Below are 23,807 nucleotides of genomic sequence, written 5' to 3' on the forward strand. Positions count from 1 at the left end.
GATCATCCTTCTGGAAAACTGATTCAGACAACTTTAATACAATTATTTCTGATCAATTCTCAACTACCTTTTTTTTTGGCTAGTATAGTACTGGTGCACTGAATTTGAATACTAAGCACTACCTTTTCACAGAATCACAGGATGTCAGGGTTTGGAAGGGACCTCGAAAGATCATCCAGTCCAATCCCCCTGCCAGAGCAGGAACACCCAGATGAGGTTACACAGGAAGGTGTCCAGGTGGGTTTTGAATGTCTCCAGAGAAGTAGACTCCACAGCCCCCCTGGGCAGCCTGTTCCAGTGCTCTGGCACCCTCAGTGTGAAGAAGTTTCTTCTCAAATTTAAGTGGAACCTTTTGTGTTCCAGTTTGAACCCATTACCCCTTGTCCTATCATTGGTTGTCACTGAGAAGAGCCTGGCTCCGTCCTCGTGACACTCACCCTTTATATATTTATAAACATTAATGAGGTCACCCCTCAGTCTACTCTAAGCTAAAGAGCCCCAGCTCCCTCAGCCTTTCCTCATAAGGGAGATGCTCCACTCCCTTTCCTTTAGTCTGACTTGTGATAAAAGCATGCATGTACTTCTATGACTTCAAGTACTCTCAAATGATGTTGGTTACAGGCTGTGAAAAAATAAACAAGTACTAAAAAAATTACTTTTTTTTTTTTTTTTAAAAAAATCCTCATTTATCTATCAGAAGTTTGCACAGAAAGCATAAAAGTTCTATTGACTCACTGTTAATATTTTAATAAAAAGTTAAGCAACTACTATTTTTGCTACTTTCAACTTTAAGTCAACCTCTACCGGTGCTTTTGAACAATCATTTTTTGCATTACCAAAGTACCTCACATTCACTAGAAAACAGAAAAATCCAGTTGCAGTTGTTACCTTCTAGATGGAATATTGTATATGATCCACATCACAACATTCCTGCCTAAATCTGGGCTCTGCCGAGCCTTCCTACTCATTTTTTAGCTGTTCCTCAAGGGAAAAAGGTCTGTGCAATCACACTCTGTGCACCCGTTCCCCTTAAATTTTGAAGCTATTGCCACATGCAGACCAAGTTTGACAGAGACAAGAGATTCAAAGGTCATTTAGCCCCAGAGAAGTTTCAGAAAAACCAATGGCTGAGTGAAGCGGAGCCTCCAAGAGCAGAGCTCTTGATGATGGGAAAAGCCAGGGCAGGCTCGACGGGCATTTCATCTGCCCGGGCTTTCGGCACAGCATGCAGGGGTCTGGTCCGTCACTTAACGCACGCACTGGTGAGGATGAGCCACAGCACACGGTGCCTCTTGCCCAGGCAGCAGCAAGAGATTGGTGGATAAATGTCACACACGAAGAAACATAAGGAAAAAGGACAAGTTGAAGTGAAGACCGTGTATAGGGATGCAGACACAAATCCCTAGGAAATGAGGCTTTAGCTGGCTCAGAGCAACAGAGCAACTTTTATTTTGTTATTGCTTTCTGAAGAATTACTACAAAGGGTCTTGTAAGGAACACCAAGAAAAACAAAAGAACAAGCAAAATGGTGAGTTGTATTTCAGCTTTCCAAAAGGACTAGACTTATGCTTGCTTTGTTTTCTTCTGGGCTTCAGAAAGTCTATATGGTTATCTGCTGAGGGTTTCTTTTCAAGCAATTACAATAAAATACCTTTGATGCACTTAGCTTTAACCTTGAAGTACTCCAGAGTGAAAGGATGACCAACCTATCAGAAATAAGTATACAATTATTACCTTGGACCCCATACATCCAGTCTGCAAATATATTTTTCAAGGTTAATGGCATTAATATTTTTAAAATTTATTTAAATAGGGTCTTCCACCACAAAGTACTTCACTGACTTGAAGTCAGGCAGCTCCCCATGTATAAATACAGTCATACTTTACATTTATTTGAAATGTTTCATTTTCAAATACCTGAAGACATCATACAGTTTCTTACAAAGAGGAATAGATCTACCACTGTCATGTGTACAGTGCGAGGATAAAAAAATTATAGTAGCAAAGAGCTTCCCAGCAATTCTGCTGTTCAGTGAAGTACATGTAGAATGTTTTTTTCCAGTTTAAGCACCAAAAGAATTAAATTTTCAGAAGTAATTAGCAGTTTTGGAATTTGGTTGGAAAACAAGTCATTGCCTCTATTTTTCATAAAATATGACCACTCAGAACAAAACTTGTAAATTTTTTTATTTTAAAAGATGGAACATAAGGTTGTAATAGGTCTTAATACATCAACAAAATAACAGTTTTCTGAAAATCATTTTTTCAAAATGTTACACAAAATACATTGTTATGTTCTGTCATTCTCATGGCATAAAGTTACTGCTTGGTCAGGATTAGCTCATCAAGGGATTTTGCCCTGTCTCCTATAATATTTTAAACTACATGAGTTAATGTTTCCTGTGAAGACAGATAGGGAAAGCTATTTACTTTCACAGAAGAAGCCCCAGGGTTTCACCTGTCTCTATACATCTGATTATGCACTAATATAACATCAGGGTGGCGTTTGAGTACTAAACACCGCACAGTTTAACACGCCTGAAGCCAGCAGGGCTGCCCAAGGAAGCAGCGTCCCATCGCCTGCCCTGCCCATCACTCCAACCTCCACCATCCCCGAGCTGCTCAAACCCCAGGGAACAACCACCACCCATCCGCGGTGGCGTGACCTGGCTTCAGGAGAGCAGCGCAGGTAGTGCAGATATCCACTTGATGCTGCAAGGTTAAAGAGTACATGTTACACCTGTATGAGGACAACAGAAAACCAGAACAGCTGAAATACCTCAAGAAAATCTGAGTTCAGCAATCAAACTGGAGAATTTTTTAATATTAAGTGACGAATCTTGTCCGCATGAATTTTTCAGTGGATGGCATCAACAGCATATACTTTGATTCAGTCTACGTCCTATATATCAGTTAAAAGAGTGGAGAGAAAATACTGCATTTCTTTAAGGAGCTTCACTTTCAGGTGGGAACATCCCCAGGCCTACTGTGGGACTCTGCAGCACGTGCATTAACACACCAGGGCTGTTTCAGGCCTCAGCTAATTCTTCTTTTTTAAAACTGCAATATCAAACTTCCTCAGTTCTTCAAAATCTATTGTCTCTGAGGAATACTGGGAGGGATTAGAAGGTATACATAATTTATGGAATAAATTACAAACAATCCAATTCCTTCAGTCATCTTGAGATGGAAACACCTGTTCAGAAAGTGTGACTAACCTAAAGAGGAGTCTCCTGACTCCATGAATAAGATTAAAATTTCATCTCATAATTCAGAGCTAGGAGGGAAGAGTTGTTCATAAATTCAAACAAAAAAAATTAAAGTGACATAATTCCCATCCTTCTTCCTAATTTTAGATATAGTAACTAAATGTTTTTTCTCCCTGCACTCTACAGGAGAAGCTGGCCAGCACACGGCTTAGACAGCCATATTCTTCACTGGGTAAAGAACTGGCTGGCTGGATGGGACGGAGGAGTTGTTTAATGGAGTTAAATCCAGTTGGTGGCCAGGGTGGGATGGGAGGTGGGATGGGATGTAGGATGGGGAGGGATGAGGTGGGAGATGGGATGGGGTGGGATGGGAGGTGGGGAGGGGTGTGTTGGGGTGGGCCTTACTGGAGGGAGTTTTTTGGTTTGTTATATTTAGTCGGGGTTTTTTCTGTAAATATATACATTTCTGTTTTCTCAGACCTGAGATCTCTGTCTTTTTCTTGTATTTGCTGGATTGTGGTTGCCGCTTGCTCTGGGTTCCCGGGACTGGAGGCAGCTGGGGGTGCTGGCACGGCCACCTGGGGGGCAGGGGGTCCCTGTGCACAGATCGGGTCCCACTTGCAGAGGTCGCGGCACTGGGCACCAGTGGGGTTCATGGGCTGCTGGAGAGTCATGTCCCCAACAGCAAAGCTGCCACCAGCAACAACTGAGCTCTGATGTGAGCAAGCCCTGCATTGATGCTATCCAAGTACATAGAGAAGGACCCATGGGCAACGTGTCTGTTGGAGGTCACACAGTGCTCATGAAATGATTGAGTTTTGTATTCTTGGAGAAGTTAAAAGAGCGGTCAGCAGAACTGCTACTTTGGACTTCTGAAGGGCAGACTTCGACCCTTTCAGAAGCCTGGCTGGCAGAGTCCCTTGAGAGGCAGACCCGAAGGACAAAGGATTCCAGGAAGGATGGTCTCTCTTCAAGAACGTCACCTTTGAGGCGCAGCAGCAGGCTGTCCCCATGTGCCGAAAGGCGAGCTTGCGAGGAAAAAGACCCGCCTGGCCGAATACAGAGCTGTGGCTGCAAGTCAGGAATAAAAGGAGAATTTATAACCTCTGGAAGGAGAGGCAGGCCGCTCAAGAGGAATACAAGAATGCTGCAAAGTTATGCAGGGAGAAAATCAGAAGGGTCGAAGCCCAACTAGAGCTGAGCCTGGCCACCGCTCCGAAAGGCAACACAAAATGTTTCTAGAAACAGATCAGCAACAAAAGGAGGGCTAAGGAGAATTTCCATCCCCTGATGCATGTCGGGGGAAACACAGTGACAGAGGATGAGGGAAAGGCTGAGGTACCAAATGCCTTCTTTGCCTCAGTCTTTAACAGTCAGAAGAGTTGTGCTTCAGGTCCCCAACCCCCTGAGCTGGAAGAAAGGGATGGGGAGCAGAATGAAGCTCCAATAATTCAAGGGGAAGTGGTTAGCAACCTGACACACCACTTAAACACCCACAATTCTATGGTGTCAGATGGGATACATCCAAGGGTGCTGAGGGAGCTGATGAAGGTGATCACTATGCCACTTTCCATTATCTATCAGCAATCCCTGTGTGATGCCCATCTACAACAAGGGCTGGAAGGAGGATCCGGGGAATTACAGGCCAGTCAGTCTGACCCCTGTGCCAGTCAAGGTCATGGAGCAGATCATCCTGAGTGCCATCGCACAGCACATACAAGGCAAACAAGCCATCAGGCCCAGCCAACACGGGTTTATGAAAGGCAGGTCTTGCTTGACCAACCTGATCTCCTTCTACGACAAGGTGACCCACCTCGTAGACGAGGGAAAGCCTGTGGATGGTGTGTACTTAGACTCTGACACCCTATCCCACAGCGTTCTCCCGGAGAAGCTGGCAGCTCATGACCTGGATGGCTGCACTCTCCGATGGATCAAGAACTGGCTGGATGGCCGGGCCCAAAGAGTTGTGGTGAACAGAGCCAAATCCAGTTGGTGGCCGGTCACGAGTGGTGTTTCCCAGGGTTCAGTATTGAGGCCAGTTCTGTTTATTCTCTTTATCACTGTTCCAGATGAGGGGATTGCATGCACCCTCAGAAACTTGCCAGATTACACCAGGTTGGGTGGGATTGTTTATCTGCTGGAGGGTAGGAAGGCCATACAGAGAGATCTGGACCGTCTGGATCGTTGGGCTGGGTCCAGTTGTATGAGGTTCAACAAGGCCAAGTGCCACGTACTGCACTTGGGTCACAACAACCCCAGGCAGTGCTGCAGGCTCAGGGAAGAGTGGCTGGAAAGCTGCCTGGCAGAAAGGGATCTGGGGGTGTTGACTGACAGCAGCTGAACATGAGCCAGCAGTGTGCCCAGGTGGCCAAAATGGCCAACAGTATCCTGGCTTGTATCAGGACTAGTGTGATCAGCAGGACTAGGGCAGCGATTGTCCCCCTGTTCTCAGCACTGCTGAGGTCACAACTTGAACCCTGTGTTCAGTTTTGTGCCCCTCACTACAGGAAAGACATTGAGGTGCTGGAGAGAGTTCAGAGAAGGGCAATGAAGCTGGTGAGGGGTCTGGAGCACAAGTCTGATGAGGAGTGGCTGAGGGAGCTGGGGCTGTTCAGCCTGGAGAAAAGGAGGCTGAGGGGAGACCTTATCACTGTCTGCAACTACCTGAAAGGAGGTTGTAGCATGGAGGGTGTTGAGCTCTTCTCCCAAGTAAGAAGTGATAGGACAAGAGGAAATGGCCTGGAGTTGTACCAAGGGAGGCTCAGACTGGATATTAGTAAAAATTTCTTCCTGGAAAGGATTGTCAGGCACTGGAACAGGCTGTCCAGGGCAGTGGTGGAGTCACCATCTCTGGAGGTGTTTAAAGGATGGGGTTCTCAGGGACATGGTTTAGTGCCAGTGTTAGGTTATGGTTGGACTCAATGATCTTGAGAGTCTCTTCCAACCAGAATTATTCTATGCTTCTCTATCAACAAGAGATACCACGTGAAGCTGTCCAAGATGAATTTATCCTCTTTTAGCTAGGCTGATCAAGTGATGATAATTCCCTACAGTGTGATAGCATCTAAATATTATACATATTTTTAAAGATATTGGGAATATAGAAAAAAATAGCAGTCTATGTTATTTTTATACCGTGTCTAGTATTTACTGATCTGGCATTACAATAAAATATTATTTAAGAATATCTGCAGCAAAAAGTATAGTAAAAATCTTTTAAATAAGCTAAAAGGTAGAAGTTTAATTGTAATTGATTTTTCTGTTTAAAGATAATGCTTATCAAATCATTCTGCAGGCATGAACCACCACAGATCATTCATACAATGTTTTCTTTTGTTGGCAATTGAATTGTCTTCAACACTGGTTAGCAGCTTGTTACTGATACCCTAAGATACCTGTATTAAGGTAGATATTTTATTAAGAATTAATAGTATAGGATCAAACACATTGAATTTACTCATGATTATGTTAACATTTGTTTTAGGGAGATATTTTTCTTACAGAGGCTGCTTACATGGGCTAAGAACAAGTATCTCCATTTCTCCTCTTAAAACATTAGCCAAGAAATCTAATAGAATCATTAGTTCTCCTCGTTCATCACTCTTCCATACGTGTGAAGTGGTATTGCACTGTTTGCCCAAGGAATATGTACAAAGGGAACATTTGCAAGTAATCTATTCCAGGTCTTGAAACCTACTTCAGCTATGCAATGTACTTACAGCACTGGCCAATATAAAGCCATTTCAATCATCGCATACGTTGAAATGTAACAGCTATTTCAGGAAGACTAGCAAAGCCTCCCAGTGGAACTACATTTGTGCCTCTCAAATCAATCAGCACACATGATCATTTCTACTGTCCATGAGAACCCAATCTTGCTCCTGCCCTCGACTTGTTTTAACTATTCCCATAAGCAACAAAGAATTTCCACTTTGAACATTCCACAAGATGATGACAAACGCAGCCTACCTGTGAGATCAGTTCCTTCCGGAAAGATGAGGAGTTGTAGTGGTTCGTGAATGTCACAGAAATAATCCAGCATTTTTTCAAAGTGACTCTTGTCATCTTCCCACTTTCTCTGAATGAAAACAAAGGCAGCAACCTGCATCGCCCAGCCTAGAGTTTAAAAAAAATACACCTTTAGTAATGCTTCACTCTGTTATTTCCACAGTGTCTGTTATTCCGATATATTTTATAAATTGTGTTAGACACAACATTTTATTTGTTGTCCAACTGTTCTCACCTCTGATTAAGAGGACTTAGTTACCTTGTAAAAGGAGTTTTGGATAGGAAGCAAAAGAATGCACAATCTAAATAAATAAAACTAAATCAATTTTGAATGGCTACGGTTTTGCAAAACTCAAGGTACCAGAGTAAGAAAAGCTTTCCAGAGAACAAGAACAGGGTCAGTGCTGTCATGAAAGGAGGTTGTAGCATGGAGGGTGTTGGCCTCTTCTCCCAAGTAGCAAGTGACAGGACAAGAGGAAATGTTTGCACCAGCGGGGGCTCAGCTTGGATATTAGGAAAAATTTCTTCACAGAAAGGGTTGTCAGGCACTGGAACAGGCTGCCCAGGGAAGTGGTGGAGTCACTGTCCCTGGGGGTATTGAAAAGACATGTAGATGTGGCACTTAGGGACATGGTTTAGAGATGGGCTCAGAAATGCTGGGCTAAGGGTTGGACGGCTTCATTACATACACCTTCTTATAATTTTAATCACTAATGGAAGAAAACAAAACTTTGTTCCTTACAGTTAATTACATAAAAATTTGATGTATATCCATTTGTTTCTATTAATACACAAGACAACTGTGAAGACTTACAGCCTGATATCAAATTGACAATGTAATGCAGCTTAAATAAATGAAACTGCTGCTGAGCTCCTCAGGGGTCACACGCCATTATCTTCAATAAACATTCTTGGCTTTTTTGGGCACAGTTTAGTCTACCATCTATCACATAATATTACAAGTTGTGTCCACTAGTTCAGACAGCAGGACAGAAAAAAAAAGTCAGGGCTCCAGCCCCTGATGCTCCGTTCTTAAACAGGGGCTCAGAGAAGCGCGACATTGGCTTACCACTGTGCTCGGCTCGCTTGTGTCTCGTCAGAAAACCTGCAGATAGACACTCCACATCAAAGAGAAAAAACATCACAGCTTTCCATTCTCCTCTTTGCTCACCACAGTTCTCAAAGTCTGTTTTTCCTTTGCTGATGACTTACAGCATGTTATGGTTGCACTTTGAGCTCCTCTTTATGGGGATTCTATTCTGTCCGTGGCAGTATCTTAGAAGGGATGTATGCTAGAAAGTCACTTATTCAAGCCACCAATTTTTAAATCAACGTCATAAGTCAGTCAGGCTCGATAATCTATTAGCCAAGCTGTATAATCTCTTCTCCATTGGACAGGAATGTCAATTTTGTCATTAAAGATTTGTAACCTGCATTGTGGCGGAGATACTTTTTATTTTTAAATCAACTACACGTAGGGAAAATGCATAAGATACCTTCTGCAATAAGAACCTATTGAGTCTCAGATAATGAATGATAACCAGACAACAGAACACCGGAAATGCTTTTAGGAATCAAGAAGAAAAAACATGGCCAGAATGCAGTCTCGCAAATCTATTCAAATTTGCACACTGTACTTGTTAAAAAGCCTCTGTAAACAAAACTAAAATTTGACCACAACGTTTTATGTGCTTCTATGCACTAATGACATTCCCACATCTGCAGTGTCAAGAAGTATCAATAAGCCTTTATTAATAGAGGCTATCCAAATTTAAGTGAATCATTTGCAGGAAAAAACAAAGGTCAATTTTAAAGTAACTTACTTAATTTAACCATGTGTTGTTCTGGCATTGAATCATTTCTTACTGCTACAATACATTTCACTACAATGGTGCAAAACCATTATTTTAAATCAAACTAATTGAGGCTTCATTTTCAGACTTTTCATTGGTTTATATTAAGAGGATGTCTTTTAATACTAAATATTGGCAAATACCAAATGGTGCCAAAGCATTCAGTCCCTCTAGAAGATACATGGAAATGGAATGAAGCTGTATCAGGGGAAGTTCAGACTGGAAATTAGGAAAAGGGGTGGTCAGTCCTCTAACAGGCTTCCCAGGGCAGTGGTCACAGCTCCGAGCCTCTCAGAGTTCAAGCAGTGTTTGGACAATGCTCTTAGTCATATGGTTAATTTTAGGTAGTTCTGCAAGGAGAAGGGAGTTGGGACTTGATGATTCCTATGGGTCCCTTCCCGAGTGAGATATTCTATGATACCTCATCTGAAATCCAACTCCTAAAAATGGGCACAGCAAAGAAGAAAAGCCCTCTAAGCAGAAGCAGAGATGCCTTGTACCATATCACTTACAACTCTGAGGATGTAGATGCTCCATGGCACATAGTAAAAATACAGAGAGCCTAGAAAATTTGTGCCATGGTTTTGGTGTTTTCCAAACATTCTTACCTTTCAGTCCAGATCTTTTGTATGTTTTATGTACCCTAAACACTACGTTTAAATCAGTTTTTGCAAAATCTGTACTGTGCTAAACCATTTTATTGTGTGGTAATCACACATCAGGCCTAAACTATTCAGTCCTTGTGTTCCCACTTCAGCAGAGTTCACAGGCAGAAAGAAGGGAAATGAGAAGCAAAATAAATGCTCACTTGGGAAGCCTGGTGATACTTTCCCAGGTCAGCAGCTCCTTAGGAAGAGTGATCTTGGTCCATAACAGGGACAAAGTATGGGAAAAAAATCTCACTGCCAGATCCCACCCTCTTTCCCTTACCTTTCTTCATGCAGCACAAGGCTTTAAATTATACTTCAATTATTCTTTAGCATCGAATTACAAACACCTTTAGGTACTCAGAATGCTGCTGCTGCTTGGGTGACTCGTATTTTACCTGACTAAACTGCCTTAAAGCAGAGGACGTAATGCAGTGGTCTCCCATTCCTGTCTTAAGTGGTGGGGTTATACACAGGCTATGAAAAATTAAACAGAGGCAGTAATGTAATGACAGCAGAGTGTCAGAGAAGAGGAATAAAGAGAGGGGAGTTGGGAGGCATCCAGTTTTTAAATGAACAGGAGGCTTGATTTTCTAACCTCTCTAATAGATAACATCCAGTGCTCTGGAAGAATATTTCTATCTTTAAGTGAACATCTAATTAGATAAAACAGTCCTGACTGTTCAAATAAGAACAGTTTGCCTAACAGTCAGATGACCGATAGCCAAGGGCCCAGGTTTTCCTCCCTGCTTACCCCTGCACAGCACACTGTGCCAAACCATTTCACCATCTAGGAAAGTGGAAGAATCTTCCACATTTGCTCAGTTTTATGGCCTCCAGTGAAAGGCAACAAAAATATGAATTACTGCCTTGAATCAAAACCCTGGTCAATGCACTGTTGGGGAGGAACACCTGTTTGCATGTCTCACTGTCCCACCAGATTCAAGCAGCAGAAGAAACACAGCACAGGTGAGAAAGCAGCTCTCGCTTTGATTTCCATTCCACAGGGTGTCTGCATTGTGCTGCTGGATAAACACCACATAAAAAGGCTGAGACATAACGTGGGATCCAAATGGGAATGCACAGAGAAACAAGAGGAATTCAGTAAAGCAATGGGCAAAATGAAAGGTTTTGCTAAGCAGTAAAATTCATTAATAACTATTAATACTATCTCATGAGCAACCTGCAGTGAGACACGCTGTTCAGTTAATTATTGTTAAGTTTAGGTCAACATATTGTTCAAGAAAAGTAAATATATTTTGTTCGTTTGTACAATGTTTTTGGTCATCTAAAAGCTCCCAGGCAACAAGAATTTTCCTAGCAGAGGCAGCATTTGCTGGACTGGGGGAAAATGATTACCTTTTGATTTGCAGATTCTTGAGAAATCATCAGTTGTAAAAACACAGCAGAGAAACAGTGAAGGTCAAGAAGTCATAGCAACGTTATTCAACTTATTTGCTAAAGCAGTCTTCTTGTAAAAGACAAAGTTTCTGAAAACTAACATGGCCTGCAAAAGCACACAAAAAGCATCATGCTGCACAGCTCTTGTTCAAAATTGCAAAACAGCAGTGTGAAAACCTACTAGGTAGAGTAGCTAGTCACACTGACCTTTAAATCAACTTTTTGGAGCTGAAAAATAAAAAAAGGCAGCTTCAAAGTAACACATACACGCTAACGGTATGTATTCCACACTTCAACAAGGCTTTATCAGGACATAATTCTACACAGAATAAAAAATACACTCGCACAACAAGCAAAGCCTGCTATTGAGCTACAGAAACATGCTTTACATAAGAATTTCCTTACTGCCTTGGGGATAAAGCAAATTATAGCTTATGCAGGTTGAGAATTCACAGCATTGTATTAAAAATGCTAGTTGCAAGCATAAAGATTTTTAAATCCTAGGACCCTGCAGTTCTATTTTCCCCACCCTAAAATCTTTAAAAGAAAACAACACTTGAAGCTGGAATTTCTTAAACGTGTTCTCATTGCAAAGGTAATTTTGGAGTAAGTAGATAGTAGGGATGGAGGTGGCAATGAACAAAAGAGAGAAAGAGGTGAGTTGTGGGAAAAAAAAAAAGTCTTTGGTTCCGTATCACAATTTTATGTACATTTTCAGTAGCATCTCAGAAATTAGATACCTCAAAAACCATCATATCTCTGTAGGAGGAATATCATGGCTGATATTGAAAGCAAACATACATATATCAATAAAATGGTATCTATGTATTTCCTACAGTAATGCAACCAAACAGCTCAAAATACAAATTCAATAAATGATTCAAAACTATAGAAACAAGTATGAAAGTAGAAGGACTAACTGTGGGACTTACGTATTATATTAATTCATCTTCCTTCTTTTCTTCCACTACATTATTCACTGTTTTTTCATATCAAAAATTCCCTTGGTCTAAAATAAAAGCATTATTTAGTGTGTCTGTATTCAGCAGGGATCTCGTCCTGATCGGAGCTTTTGAGGCAACAATGAGCGCATGATCCCACTGTATACAAATAATTTGGTTCATTAACAGTTCATTATTCCAAGTGTTTTGCTGCACAAAATATCTACAAAGCAACAACCACGCAATTCTTAATGATAAGTAGGTATTAAGAAAAGGTTAGTACACAGAAAATCACAGAGGAAGCCTGGGCTTAAAGTTACTGTGAATAGACCCTTAAGTTTTTATCGGTATAGACTGCTAAACAGATTTCTGCAAATTCAATCATAGTCAGCCATTTTACTGTTCTTTAAAGCTATTCTTATGTCTAAGAATCTGAAAGGAATTAAGAGACTTTTTAAATGTAATGGTTTGAGTACACAAACTAGGAAAATAAAGAAAAAATGTTTCTTAAAATAATCTTGTAATGCACAATACCTACTCCTGGCAAGTTTTTTTTCAAATTATGCTTATTTTCAATAATGTAGTTAATAGGAGTAGAATTAATTGAACAACTACCATCTGATTTGGTGAATTATTTGAGCAAATTACAAAAGTAGCTAAGAGATAAAATTGACAAATATAGATTCACAGTAACACTCCCCATTTTATAGTGAAACATCTGTTTCAGTTTGTTTAATTTGTTTCAATCTATTTGTAAGGTGTCTATTTAACACTGCTTAGCTTTCGCTATTGCCTTGCCATATCCTAACATTATTTAACATCTGTTTTTAATTTTTATGTTCATGTTCAGTTTCTGTTAGACTATATATATGTTTCATCCATGTATATACTATATAGTCCACTTTTTACTTGGACGGCATATCATCTCTTCCAATGTATGTGAAAGCTAAACATTTTTTCTTACTAAAACATCTTCAGTGGACAAACAGCGATGTTAGAAATGGAATGTTAAGGTAACTAACAAAAAGAAAAATATGCTGATCAGTTTGCTCTGATCAGTTTTACCTCTGATTTCCCCATAGTTCTCATGCATTTGTTTCAACACCGAAATATTATAAATTTTCTATTTAAGTTACATTCAAATGTTAACACTTTCTACATTTCCTTTGCCCTGCTTAATTCTCTGGTGGGAGAATACAATATATGCCAGTAGAAACCTTTGCTTTAGCTTATTAATTATTTATGATACAATTAGAAGCTTCTTCAAACAATGTTTGCAGCACTAGATTTACTTGTCAGGGCAATAACAAAGTTGCCAAAAAGCCAACCAGATACAGTGGCCGATGTCTGAGCTGTGAAACCTCTAGAAAGGATATTCCATTAAAGAACTGGTCTCTCAGACAATACACACACCAAAAAAAGTGGAAGTATGTAGGGAAAAGTCACGGCAGTAGTAGTAGGATATATCCAGTCAGAGCTACACTACGCTCTTGGAAAGTACTCTTCAATATCCAATCCCTTAGTCATGGACCAGAAATATGCTATTTGGAAATTTCATACTTAAATATTCAGTCTTTTTCCTAAATTATGCCATTTTCATAGAATATGGACAATCAGATTATTAACTCTTCCATTGTATTACTGCCACTTACACGAAATCTTTGTGCTACAATGCCATTAAAGAACATGAAACCTATTCAGTTACAATAATTATCTTAAAACAACAGCTCAAATTTTATTTGATAAAGAGTGTAAAACCAGAATAACATAACATTCCTCAAAACTAGAGCAAACTAAAGCAAAGGCTTAAACCTCTAGGATGGCTGGAAAGTTGCTTTTTCTAATGCGCTTTAAAAATACATCAATACAGTGAAACAGTACATGAAAAGCCAAGCATTAAAAAAGATGAGTCTTGCTCAATACATATCTGGAGGAAAAGTCCCAATTCATTCCAGAATCTCCAAAGAAAAGTTAGACCATGGGGAAGTGAAAAGACCTAACGAAATGCACCTGAAAAGGGTAGGGTGAGTGCCAGTGTCTCCTGTGGATGTGTTGTCTTTACTAGAAGTCAGAAATGGTGGGAGATGTTACAACTCGATACCTTTTCGGATGGCCTGCATCCTCTTCAGCTGCTACGTTTCCTTGTGGAAGCACCATGAAAGGAAAGACCAGCCGATTAACAAGGCGTCAGAACAGGACCTAATTAATGTTGCTGGCTGCATCTCTGCACTGTGCTCCCATGCAGGTGGGGGTTTCTTGCCCCGTACTCTCAGACTCACTGATGTGTGTTTTGGAGAGGCAAAGGGGACACAGAGAGGCTGGAGTCCTTATTATACAGAAAGGATAAGGAAAGTTTAAATGGAATATAATCTAGTATTTTCTCCCCCCAAAAAGAGTTGGGAAAACTTCTGTGGTATTCATCCAAAAATATTCCTGTTATTTCTTTCCTGGACTGTCTAACAAAGGCAAGAACCAGCTGGGAAATGGGCACCTAAATATTTTTTCTGCACTAAAAACAAAACAAAAACCAAACCAACCAACCAAACAAAAATAACAACAAAAACCCAACCAACCAACAAATGCCACAAAACACTACGTAGAAATATAGGCAAATTAAGCTGCATTTTTGCTTTCAAGTATAATCCTTCCAACAAACTTACAACTTCTTCAAGGTAGTCTTGTATATCTGTCTTCACCATGAACAACCATTAGAATAACAATTGTGCTTTCCATTAGAGAGCATACTTTTCAGCGTCTACTTTGAAAATCACGTAGGATAACAACTCTAAGGTAATTAAGTCTGGCAGATCATAATTGAATTGCTGGAAGAAAAAATGTCACAGCTCTTCAAAACTCATTTCAGCGTATTTTAACATAACAAAGACACTTGAGACATGAGCTATATTAGAAAGTTCAGTAGGTTACACTTTCACATTTTTAAGCCAATATGCTCTATTGATAAGAATTTTAATGCAAATCCAGCTATAGTCTGAACAAAGACACTTTATGCCTAAGTATTTATATCCCTACCTACAGAAGCAGCTGTGGCAGCAGAAATGCTTCCATGCCAATATAAATGTGTACAGATTCCCCCAGCGCTGCTTTAACTCTACTCCAATTGAGTTAAGTGCTAAAATTTTCTAGGCTTAGTGACACCAATATTTTACTTCACGGTAGCTGATCCATCATAGCTGTCGGTGTGCGTGCTCTTAGCCCGTGGCAAAGGCAGGATAATGTGAGTTGGTTTGCCCTGCTTCGTTGAAAACTAAGATGACTCAAATTACTTTGCATTTGCTTCAGGCGAAGCGCGTACACATGGGCAGATATAATGGATCAACTGACGTGCAGTAAAAGATTGGTGGGGCTCAGCCCAGTGCTGAAATAGAGCATAAGTCCTTTTTTGTATTTTCCCCTGGCACTTAACACAACAAGGGCTAAACCTAACTTGAGCCTTTGAGAGCCACAACACGCGAGTGAGCGGAGAAGTGAAGAACAACAACTAAAGCTCCTACATCTTTCAGTCTCTTCAAGAGCAATGCTAGCTACAAAATAACTTGAATACAGAGGTGAAGGTCTGGATAGTTACCTGGTTATCTTTGCTCCTAACTATTCCAGCTTTGTCCGCTTTGCTTATTCTCCTTTTTCCTTTATCCCCTTGTCCTTTCCTAACCTGTTCCTGTCCCAGTCCACCCCAGCTGTAATTCCCTGCTTTAGCAGCCCCAGTGAGCCTTCTTAAAAATGTTAAGTCTTCAAAATATGTCCACCAATGGTGCCTGTAGCACCTGCATGCTTTACATTTGTACACTGAACTACTGTGTTATTTATCTTTTCTGTCTGCATGAAGCAAAACCAAGGTGAACATTATCTCAAGCAGCACCCATGCACTGGCACTAGCTCCTTTGGTTACGCCCTCTAATTTTTCCATCAATTTATCTGACAGTCCTCAAATTAAACCCGAATTTTAATTTATTTTCCATGTAGATGTCAAGGCACTAAAACACAAATAATACTGCAAGCCCACCAACAACTAAAATCCTGTTTAAAACAAAACACACACAAATTGTCCATCATTAAAACACATCTCTATTTCCAGTGAAGTCTTACTGCTTCATATCACAACAAAGGTTTTACGAATGAAGCTATTACGTTAAAAAAGAAAAATCAAAAGTATGCAACTAACTTCTAGTGATTATCTGGTCATCTGATGTTACTGTGTATGTTCCTTGGTACCTACTCAAACAGCTTGCATCCCACAGTGTGTGCTGAACACAACTGCACTGTAACCTGTATCACTTCGGATGCTGTTCCTTATTAATCGAGAAGAGGTGAGAATATAAAATGCACGTATCTATTACAAGTACTGTAGAGAAGCCCTGTCTTGTCAGACTACGCAGGAAACTGTCAATGCCATTAGAAATTCTCCTTGAACACTGACACTGCAGAATGTGTCAGTAGTTTCTGATGATGTCAGATGAGAAACTGCAGCAACAGCCCAGGGCAGAGCAGCGCTCCCGCGAGACGCCGACTTTGGCAAGTTGTACTGAAACGCTGCAAGAATGTGTCTGAAATTGAGATTACTGAAATGTAATACCTCTTGTTTTGAAAACTTTACTGCAGACAATTTATCAAGCCAAAGCTACGGTTCCAGGAAGAAGGGACTGTCTGTTTTTCTTTGGGCTATTTTTTAAGGCTCACCTTTAACTGATTCATAGTTTTTTCATATATTGGAATGCAAAGACTTAATAACTTAAGAAGTAGGTAAGTGACTCAATGCTTCGCCTTGAAATACTAACTCCTCTGATTTTAATTATAATGAACTAAAAAATAACTGCCTACTTGTAATACAGACTTATTAAACCTGATAGCTTTATACTTTTAACCTACAAAGTGGGCAACAAGGTCTCGGGAGTTATTTGCATTCCAAGCTTTGCCCTTCACTCATTTATACCACTGGGATTGGTATAATCTCTCATGGGCCTATTTTTACACCCGAACTGGGGTAATACTTCTAACAAAGGTGCAATGCTTAATACTCACAAGGTTTTCAGTGACATGGAAATTAAAGGGTTGTATTATAATCCTTATCTTACACATAATTTTAAATTAAATGCTTGTAAAAAAGTCTTTTGAAAGATCAGAAAAAATGTGCTGAAAGCAATACCGTATATTCATTCAAATATTTCTCAAGCTCAAGGCAAAATTACCACTAGGTAATGATTTATTAAAAGTTACATTTAGACAATATATCAACACTTCCATAACCCTGTACTTTTGACTATGTACAACTAATTCATGTCATTATATGAAAAGATGAAACTGAAAGACATGATGAAAGTAGCTGTTTCAGTTTCCACAGTTATAACCTAAATGATTAAGATCTAAAGTATCAACTATAGCTGCAGTCCACTGAAACTGTCCAGTTGATTTCCAAGTTATCTTCTTGCCTTTACAAGCTTATAAAACAAAGAACGCTTTAACCTGAAATCACCAGACACAATTTAACAACAACAAAAACTGACAAACACTTATGAAAACTCTATCACATAACACAGGGGGGGCCATTAGAGACAAGCAGGAAAAATTCTGCTCTTACTGATGAGACTGAAGGTTGTCCACTTTGGGCACCATCTTCTGCTGTATCACGGCACCAGCAGACTTCATGTAGATTCATTATTAAATCTCTTCCGACAATCTTAATTTAATCCGAGATTTCACTTTCCAATTCTCCCCTAATTATGTGTCTATACAGAATACTTTATTGTTGCAAGAATCTGCCACTCAAAACACAAACCAACTGAACAGAGAGATGCATATGTCTAAGGCCTCCTTTCAGATATACTATGGTAGAATAGAAGCTGAACATTTATGATTTTAGACTATCGATTTATGGCTCGAGTGAAGGACACACTTTAGCTGGATTCCTCTCCTGTGACTAATAACAGTCTACTAAAAAATAAGCTAAAAATTCACAACATTGCAATCAATGTACTCAAAGCCCATACATTGCAGAGGGTGCTTAGGGACCTGACACATAAATAGTGGTTAATAGCACTACAGATCCAGGCTCCCAATCTACTGCCAGGAATTGTCATCCTGTAACACAAACACCAGGAGTAAACTTCTGCCTGTGCCACCTCCACCATCACAGCCCCCAAAGTGGAGCATGAGCCCAGAATTTAATTAGTAGGTTCAGCTACTGCGTCAGACTATGAACCAAGATGGCATTGTCATCTGCTACAGCCACAGCTCCACCTGCTTGAGACTACTCATCAAATCTATTAGATGTGCTCAGTTTCTGCAAAGAATTGAGAATTTGAGGGGAAACCCTAAGCAATTCCTGACACCCTTTCAGGAACTAAACTTTGCTAAGGATGACAGCATCCAAGCTCCTGAAGCTTGACCTTCCAATTTTATTAAAGGCATTAACAAGCATACATAAAACGTTTTGCTAAAATACAGATAGATAGATAGATAGATATGCTACTTTTGAAGAGATAAACATATGAACCTTCCAGACTATACTCCTGATTACATCTTCCATCATTGCTTTAAAAAGTTGCATTTGCAGTTGATTCAAAGATTTCAAAACATCTCTGCTGTACTGTGACGATAAAACATTAGGTACATACGTATTTTCTCATTTCCTGTAACATTAAGAGAGATGCCTTTTGTCAAGTAAAATTGACCTTAATATTTGACTGTTAGGGAAAAAAGTATGTTACCTAGGTGCAGTTCTTACTTAAGAGGACTGAAGGCCTAGCAAGTAAATGCAATAACAGTGCAACAGTATGATAGTTTCTCTGTATGGAATCCTGCCAAAATTATCTGTTCAGATAAATGGCCTGACAAGAGGGAGCCATAAATAAGGTTACTCTTTCGACATCATAAAGTTGACGCATATCCTGCCCAAACTAGTTTTGTATAAAACAGCAAATAAATCTAAGAGATAAATAAAATGCAAAGAGATGCTTTTAAATCAGATAAGTCTGCTCATTTATTCAGAAACCATTTGTGCGGCAATTTTTGGCCTATCCGAAACCATTTCACTGAATATGTGCAACTCACATCCCTTTCCAACCTATATCACTATACATACCGATTATTTCATATCCTGTACAGCATATTTGCGTAAAAAAGTTCAATATAAAACTACAGTTATTAAAATGAACCATCAGCTTTGCAATTGCAAAACACCAAAACCAAAGTGTAGCAAGAGACTTTGAAAAGATTAATAAAATCTTTTTCCATAATTTTGAAAAATGCTTTCCGTATGTAAATCAGAAATATTTTTACCTATAAGCAACAGCAGCACATGTAGTATCTTTAAAAAACAATACTTAAGCATGTAGTCCAGGCATCCTCAAGGAGATTTATGGTTCAATCACTCAATATGCCACATATTTTACATTTTTTTTTTTTTTTACATACAGAGACAGAATTAAAACCTTTGTCATTTCATAGGGTATGTACAGTGGGCAAAATTTAAACACATTTTCCTTTCAAATTAAAGGGTCCAGTGACCTACCAAATCCCGGAATGCTTTTGAGACTGGATTTGAGACAGATTTTTTCAAGTCTGAGGTAGCTGTATCGCAGCAGGCAGTTCCACAGGAACATCCAGTCCATTCGTGTGCGGTGGTTCATGATAATGACACTTCTTTCTCCAGGAACAAATCCATCACCGGTGACAACCACCTTGGCACCAAACACCATCTCCAGCAAGGCCTAGAAATAATATCTCAATATTATGGCTTTACTCCCAGAAGAAAAGCATCATCCCATTAGCAATAAAAATTAATTTGGATTATATCACTTCACTCATTCATTCACATTATCACTGCTAAACAAACTTCTGGCTGTTTTCTAATAAAGCAGACAGCTTTTCCACAGTAACAGTCAGATGTTTAATGGAAAAGGAAACAACAATTGAATAGCACTTCCTAAAAAGTACTCTTATGATGTCCAACATCAAATTTACTTTTCCCCTGTTTTTCCCAGAATACTATCAATGTAGGAATAAGAGTAAGGGAAGCAGCATGGATTAAAACGTGGTAGGTAAAATCTAATGACTGGCTGGTTGCACAAATAATCTATTGCTCAGTACTGTCAGGGTTGGGAAGGCATTAGAAGCTGCCTTGCTTTCTGCTTGGGTCCCAGTGGTCAACGTTTATGTGCTCGGCTTACACCTGCAAAAATGGCTAGAAAATAATGGCAAAAGAAGCAGCTGATAGACACCCCAAACAAGTTTGAATACAACACAGCGATATAGACCTAGGTCTGTGCAACTCTACTGTGCTAGCTTGAAGCCTGCACCTCCAGCCCATAGCTAGCAAAAAGCATCAACCACCAAACACTGGTACGTGGGCATCTCAGAAGTTCCATCCCAAATCACAGAATAAGCCTCAGACTTGGAAGGACACAAACAAGAGGCTGGGCAAACACCTTTCCCCATTTTGCCTGAAAAGCCATTGATGTTAGAAGTTCACATACAAAACATGTTTCTTGTTTTACCCACCATGTGGCTCTGAAGGTTCAAGTTATAAACCACAAATTCCTGGTTTATCAAAAGAAAAAAAACAGGTGAGAGCTACACAGCACGTTTAAGAGGGTCTGGTTTCATAACCTGGGCAGCTGGACAATAAACATCTAACTGTAGACTAGTTGCACATAACATCAGAGCACAAATGTATGCTCTGGCCATGTTCACACCACTGAAGTCTCTGAACCTCCAAAACAAGGTGGCCACATTCAAATTGTCTATTGAAAATAGTTTCTGACCCATAACCATTCCCAAATCATACAAGAGTGCAGGTATGGGTGCTGGTTAGTTACAACAAAAGACTAGGACCAGGCAAACAATTCAAAAACATGGATGACTGTAGGATAGTGTCTTTCAGCCTTTTAATACCTGGTGGAAATACAGTGGAAAGGTACAAAATCCCAAGAAAGAGAGGTAAACAACAGATATTACCTAGAGGTTAGGGCCAAGGCCAGGATACTGTTGAACCCAGTTAGCCCAGAAAAAGAAACCACAAAACATGATTGGACATCCAGAGGAATAAACTTAACAATTAGCCTTAACAGAAAAAAATTGAGGCACTTCAAATTACCTCCTTACCATCTCTTCCCCATACTTCCTCCAGAAAAATACAGAAAAACAGCAAAGACTGGGGATTTAAACAGAGCTTTAGGAAGTAAAACAACTTTCTGTTTTGTTCTTATTTCTGCCATCTCTGTGCCACAGAACCTCAAAGAACACAAATTTTTCAGTTTAAGTCACCTGTAAAACTGGAATGTCATTCTCATAATTGCAAGTGGCTTGAGATCTCAGAATGAAAAACATTATACGGGCCAAATATCAATACTATTAATAACTCAGCTCATTTATTCTGGCAAATGTGTTTGCTATCAGGAGTAACTATGGATCACTGCAAAAGGAAAAGAGGACATACAGCTTAAAATGGCAAAGTTATCTTTTCAGAAAACAGAGAGCCAGACATTTTTGATAGTTTAATAACAATCTTATACATACTTAACATCTAGCTAAACACAATAATGAACAGATGTCCTGTTTAACACACCCTAATGCTAGTGTAAGACAAACTATACTGAAAGTTAAGACCCACTCACTACTGACTCTGCTAGAAAAGAAATAATGTGTGACAGAGGAGTGAGGAAGGTGGAAGTTTCTTACATCTACAGAGGTCAGGATTAGAGCTTCCCTGTTGGAGCCAAACTGGTCCAACATGAGTTTATTGTTTGGAGAAACAAACCCAAGTACCTGCTTCTCCTGACTAAGAATGGGGTAATGTAAGGACAAAAAACTAACACAGATGAGATATGAGCCTCAAAAAGGTTGGGTGCAAAATCTTTTTCAGACCCCTTTCCTGAACCCAAATCACCACTATCCTTACAAGACAGAATTATTTTCACAAAAAAAATATTAAAATTATTTTTGTTTAGGTCCAGTAGGGGCTGAAATCAAACTTCTAGACTGCATGAGTTATCACAAACTAGTTGTAATAATCCAGAACTATAAAGCCTGGCAGCTAACCAAACAAAAGCCAGTATTTGATTTGGGGCAGTTTGCAATTTTAGAAAAACTGGGAGACAATTTGGCAGAAAGGGTCAATTTTGTGATGCTATCAGTACTCAGCTAAATTTCATCATGGCAAGAAATAACAATCCCTCTATTCCCTTTACTGGTAATTATTTCCTCCCTCCTAATGTCCTTGCATTTAGTAATAATGAAAATGACAGAAGTTTTAAAAGATGAAACAGCTCAAATTCCTTTAAAACACACAAGACGAAAACAGAGAAAGCAGAAACTATTTGATATATAATAAAGATATATCTTCCTTTATGCCACAAGATACGTATTTCTGCACACCAATATAGCCCTTTGCTTCAGAAAAAGTCAAACAAATCTTTAAAGGCCTAGAGGAACAAAGTCCCTTGGTTTTTAGAGAACAGACGAAAAGACAGATCCCATTCATACCGCCTTTCCTCAGGAACAATTCAGGAAAGAGCTTTGTTATGGATTTCCAGACTCCTATAGCTATAAAGTTGAAGCAGTGTAAGTGAGGAAGACTTCATTTCTAGGGGAAGTTCTTCTATTTCACCTGAAATAATTTGTCTCCAATTCAACTACAAGGACTAAATGCTAAGAGGATTAAGTAAGGGAACAATGAAGGTCAGCAACAATGTACCAGACAGTGAATAATTTTCCTAATTAGATAGCTGGAGCACAGTCGAAAGAGTTTATAAGATGACTCATTTAAAAAGTTTATAATTTATAAATTCTCCTGCTTACTAGTTCTTCACCTACTCTTCTCTGATCAGAATCTAACTGACACTGGATGAAGATGTCATGAAAAGGCCTTTTCAAGAGTACAATTAAGACATGGCTGTTTAACGTCTTTGTTGGCAATAGGGACATAGGGACTGAGTGCATCCGCAGCAAAGCTGTTGATGCCAAAAAACTGTGCAGTGCAGTCAACACACTGTGCGGAAGGGATACCATCCAGAGAGACCTGGACAGACTGGAGAGGTGCACCTGTGCAAACCTAATGAGGTTCAACAAGGCTAAGTGCAAGGTCCTGCACATGGGCTGAAGCAATCCTAAGCACAAATACAGGCTGGGTGGAGAATGGATCGACAACAGCCCTGAGGAGAATGACTTGGGAGTATTAGTGGATGAGAAACTCAACATGACCTGGCAACACACACTTGCAGCCCAGAGAGCCAACCATATCCTGATCTATATCAAAAGAAGTGTGACCAGCAGGTTGAGGGAGGTGATTCTCCCTCTCTACTCCGCCCACCTGCAGTTCTGTGTCCAGCTCTGTGGTCCCCAATGTAAGAAGCACATGGACCTGTCGGAGCAAGCCCAGAGGAGGGCCATCAAGATGATCGGAGGGCTGAAACATCACTCCTGTGAGAACAGGTTGAGACACTGGAGCTGTTCAGTCTGGAGATGAGAAGGCTCTGGGGAGAACTTCTAGCAGCCTTCCAGTACCTAAAGGGGACCTACAAGAAAGCTGGAGAGGGACTTTTTCCAAGAGCACGTAGTGATAGGACAAGGAGTAACAGTTTCAAACTGAAAGGATTAGATACAAGGAATAAATTCTTCATTATGAGGGTGGTGAGGCACTGTAACAAGACTGCTAAGAAAAGCTGCAGATGTCCTGGGAGTGTTCAAGGCCAGGCTGGATGTGGTTTCAAGCAACCTGGTCCAGTGGAAGGTGTC

At 40.0% G+C, this 23,807-nt stretch overlaps 1 protein-coding gene across 4 annotated transcripts in view; it reads right to left on the minus strand.

The window, feature by feature from the left end:
• Window positions 1-23,807, minus strand: part of LCLAT1 (lysocardiolipin acyltransferase 1) — a 128,105-nt gene that overhangs the window by 60,638 nt on the left and 43,660 nt on the right. For 3 of the 4 annotated variants that reach the window (XM_065058655.1, XM_065058657.1, XM_065058656.1), the window contains 2 exons: window positions 19,585-19,783; window positions 7,179-7,325 (listed from right to left, as the gene is read on the minus strand). In XM_065058655.1, coding sequence (XP_064914727.1) covers window positions 7,179-7,325; window positions 19,585-19,783 — 346 coding nt within the window. Of the gene's footprint in view, window positions 1-7,178; window positions 7,326-11,076; window positions 11,225-19,584; window positions 19,784-23,807 lie in introns of those variants that run through there. The other variant, XM_021284829.2, reaches the window with a different exon arrangement.

The sequence above is a fragment of the Columba livia genome, chromosome 3 (assembly GCF_036013475.1).
Source record: "Columba livia isolate bColLiv1 breed racing homer chromosome 3, bColLiv1.pat.W.v2, whole genome shotgun sequence".
In the NCBI taxonomy this organism is placed as follows: Eukaryota; Metazoa; Chordata; class Aves; order Columbiformes; family Columbidae; genus Columba; species Columba livia.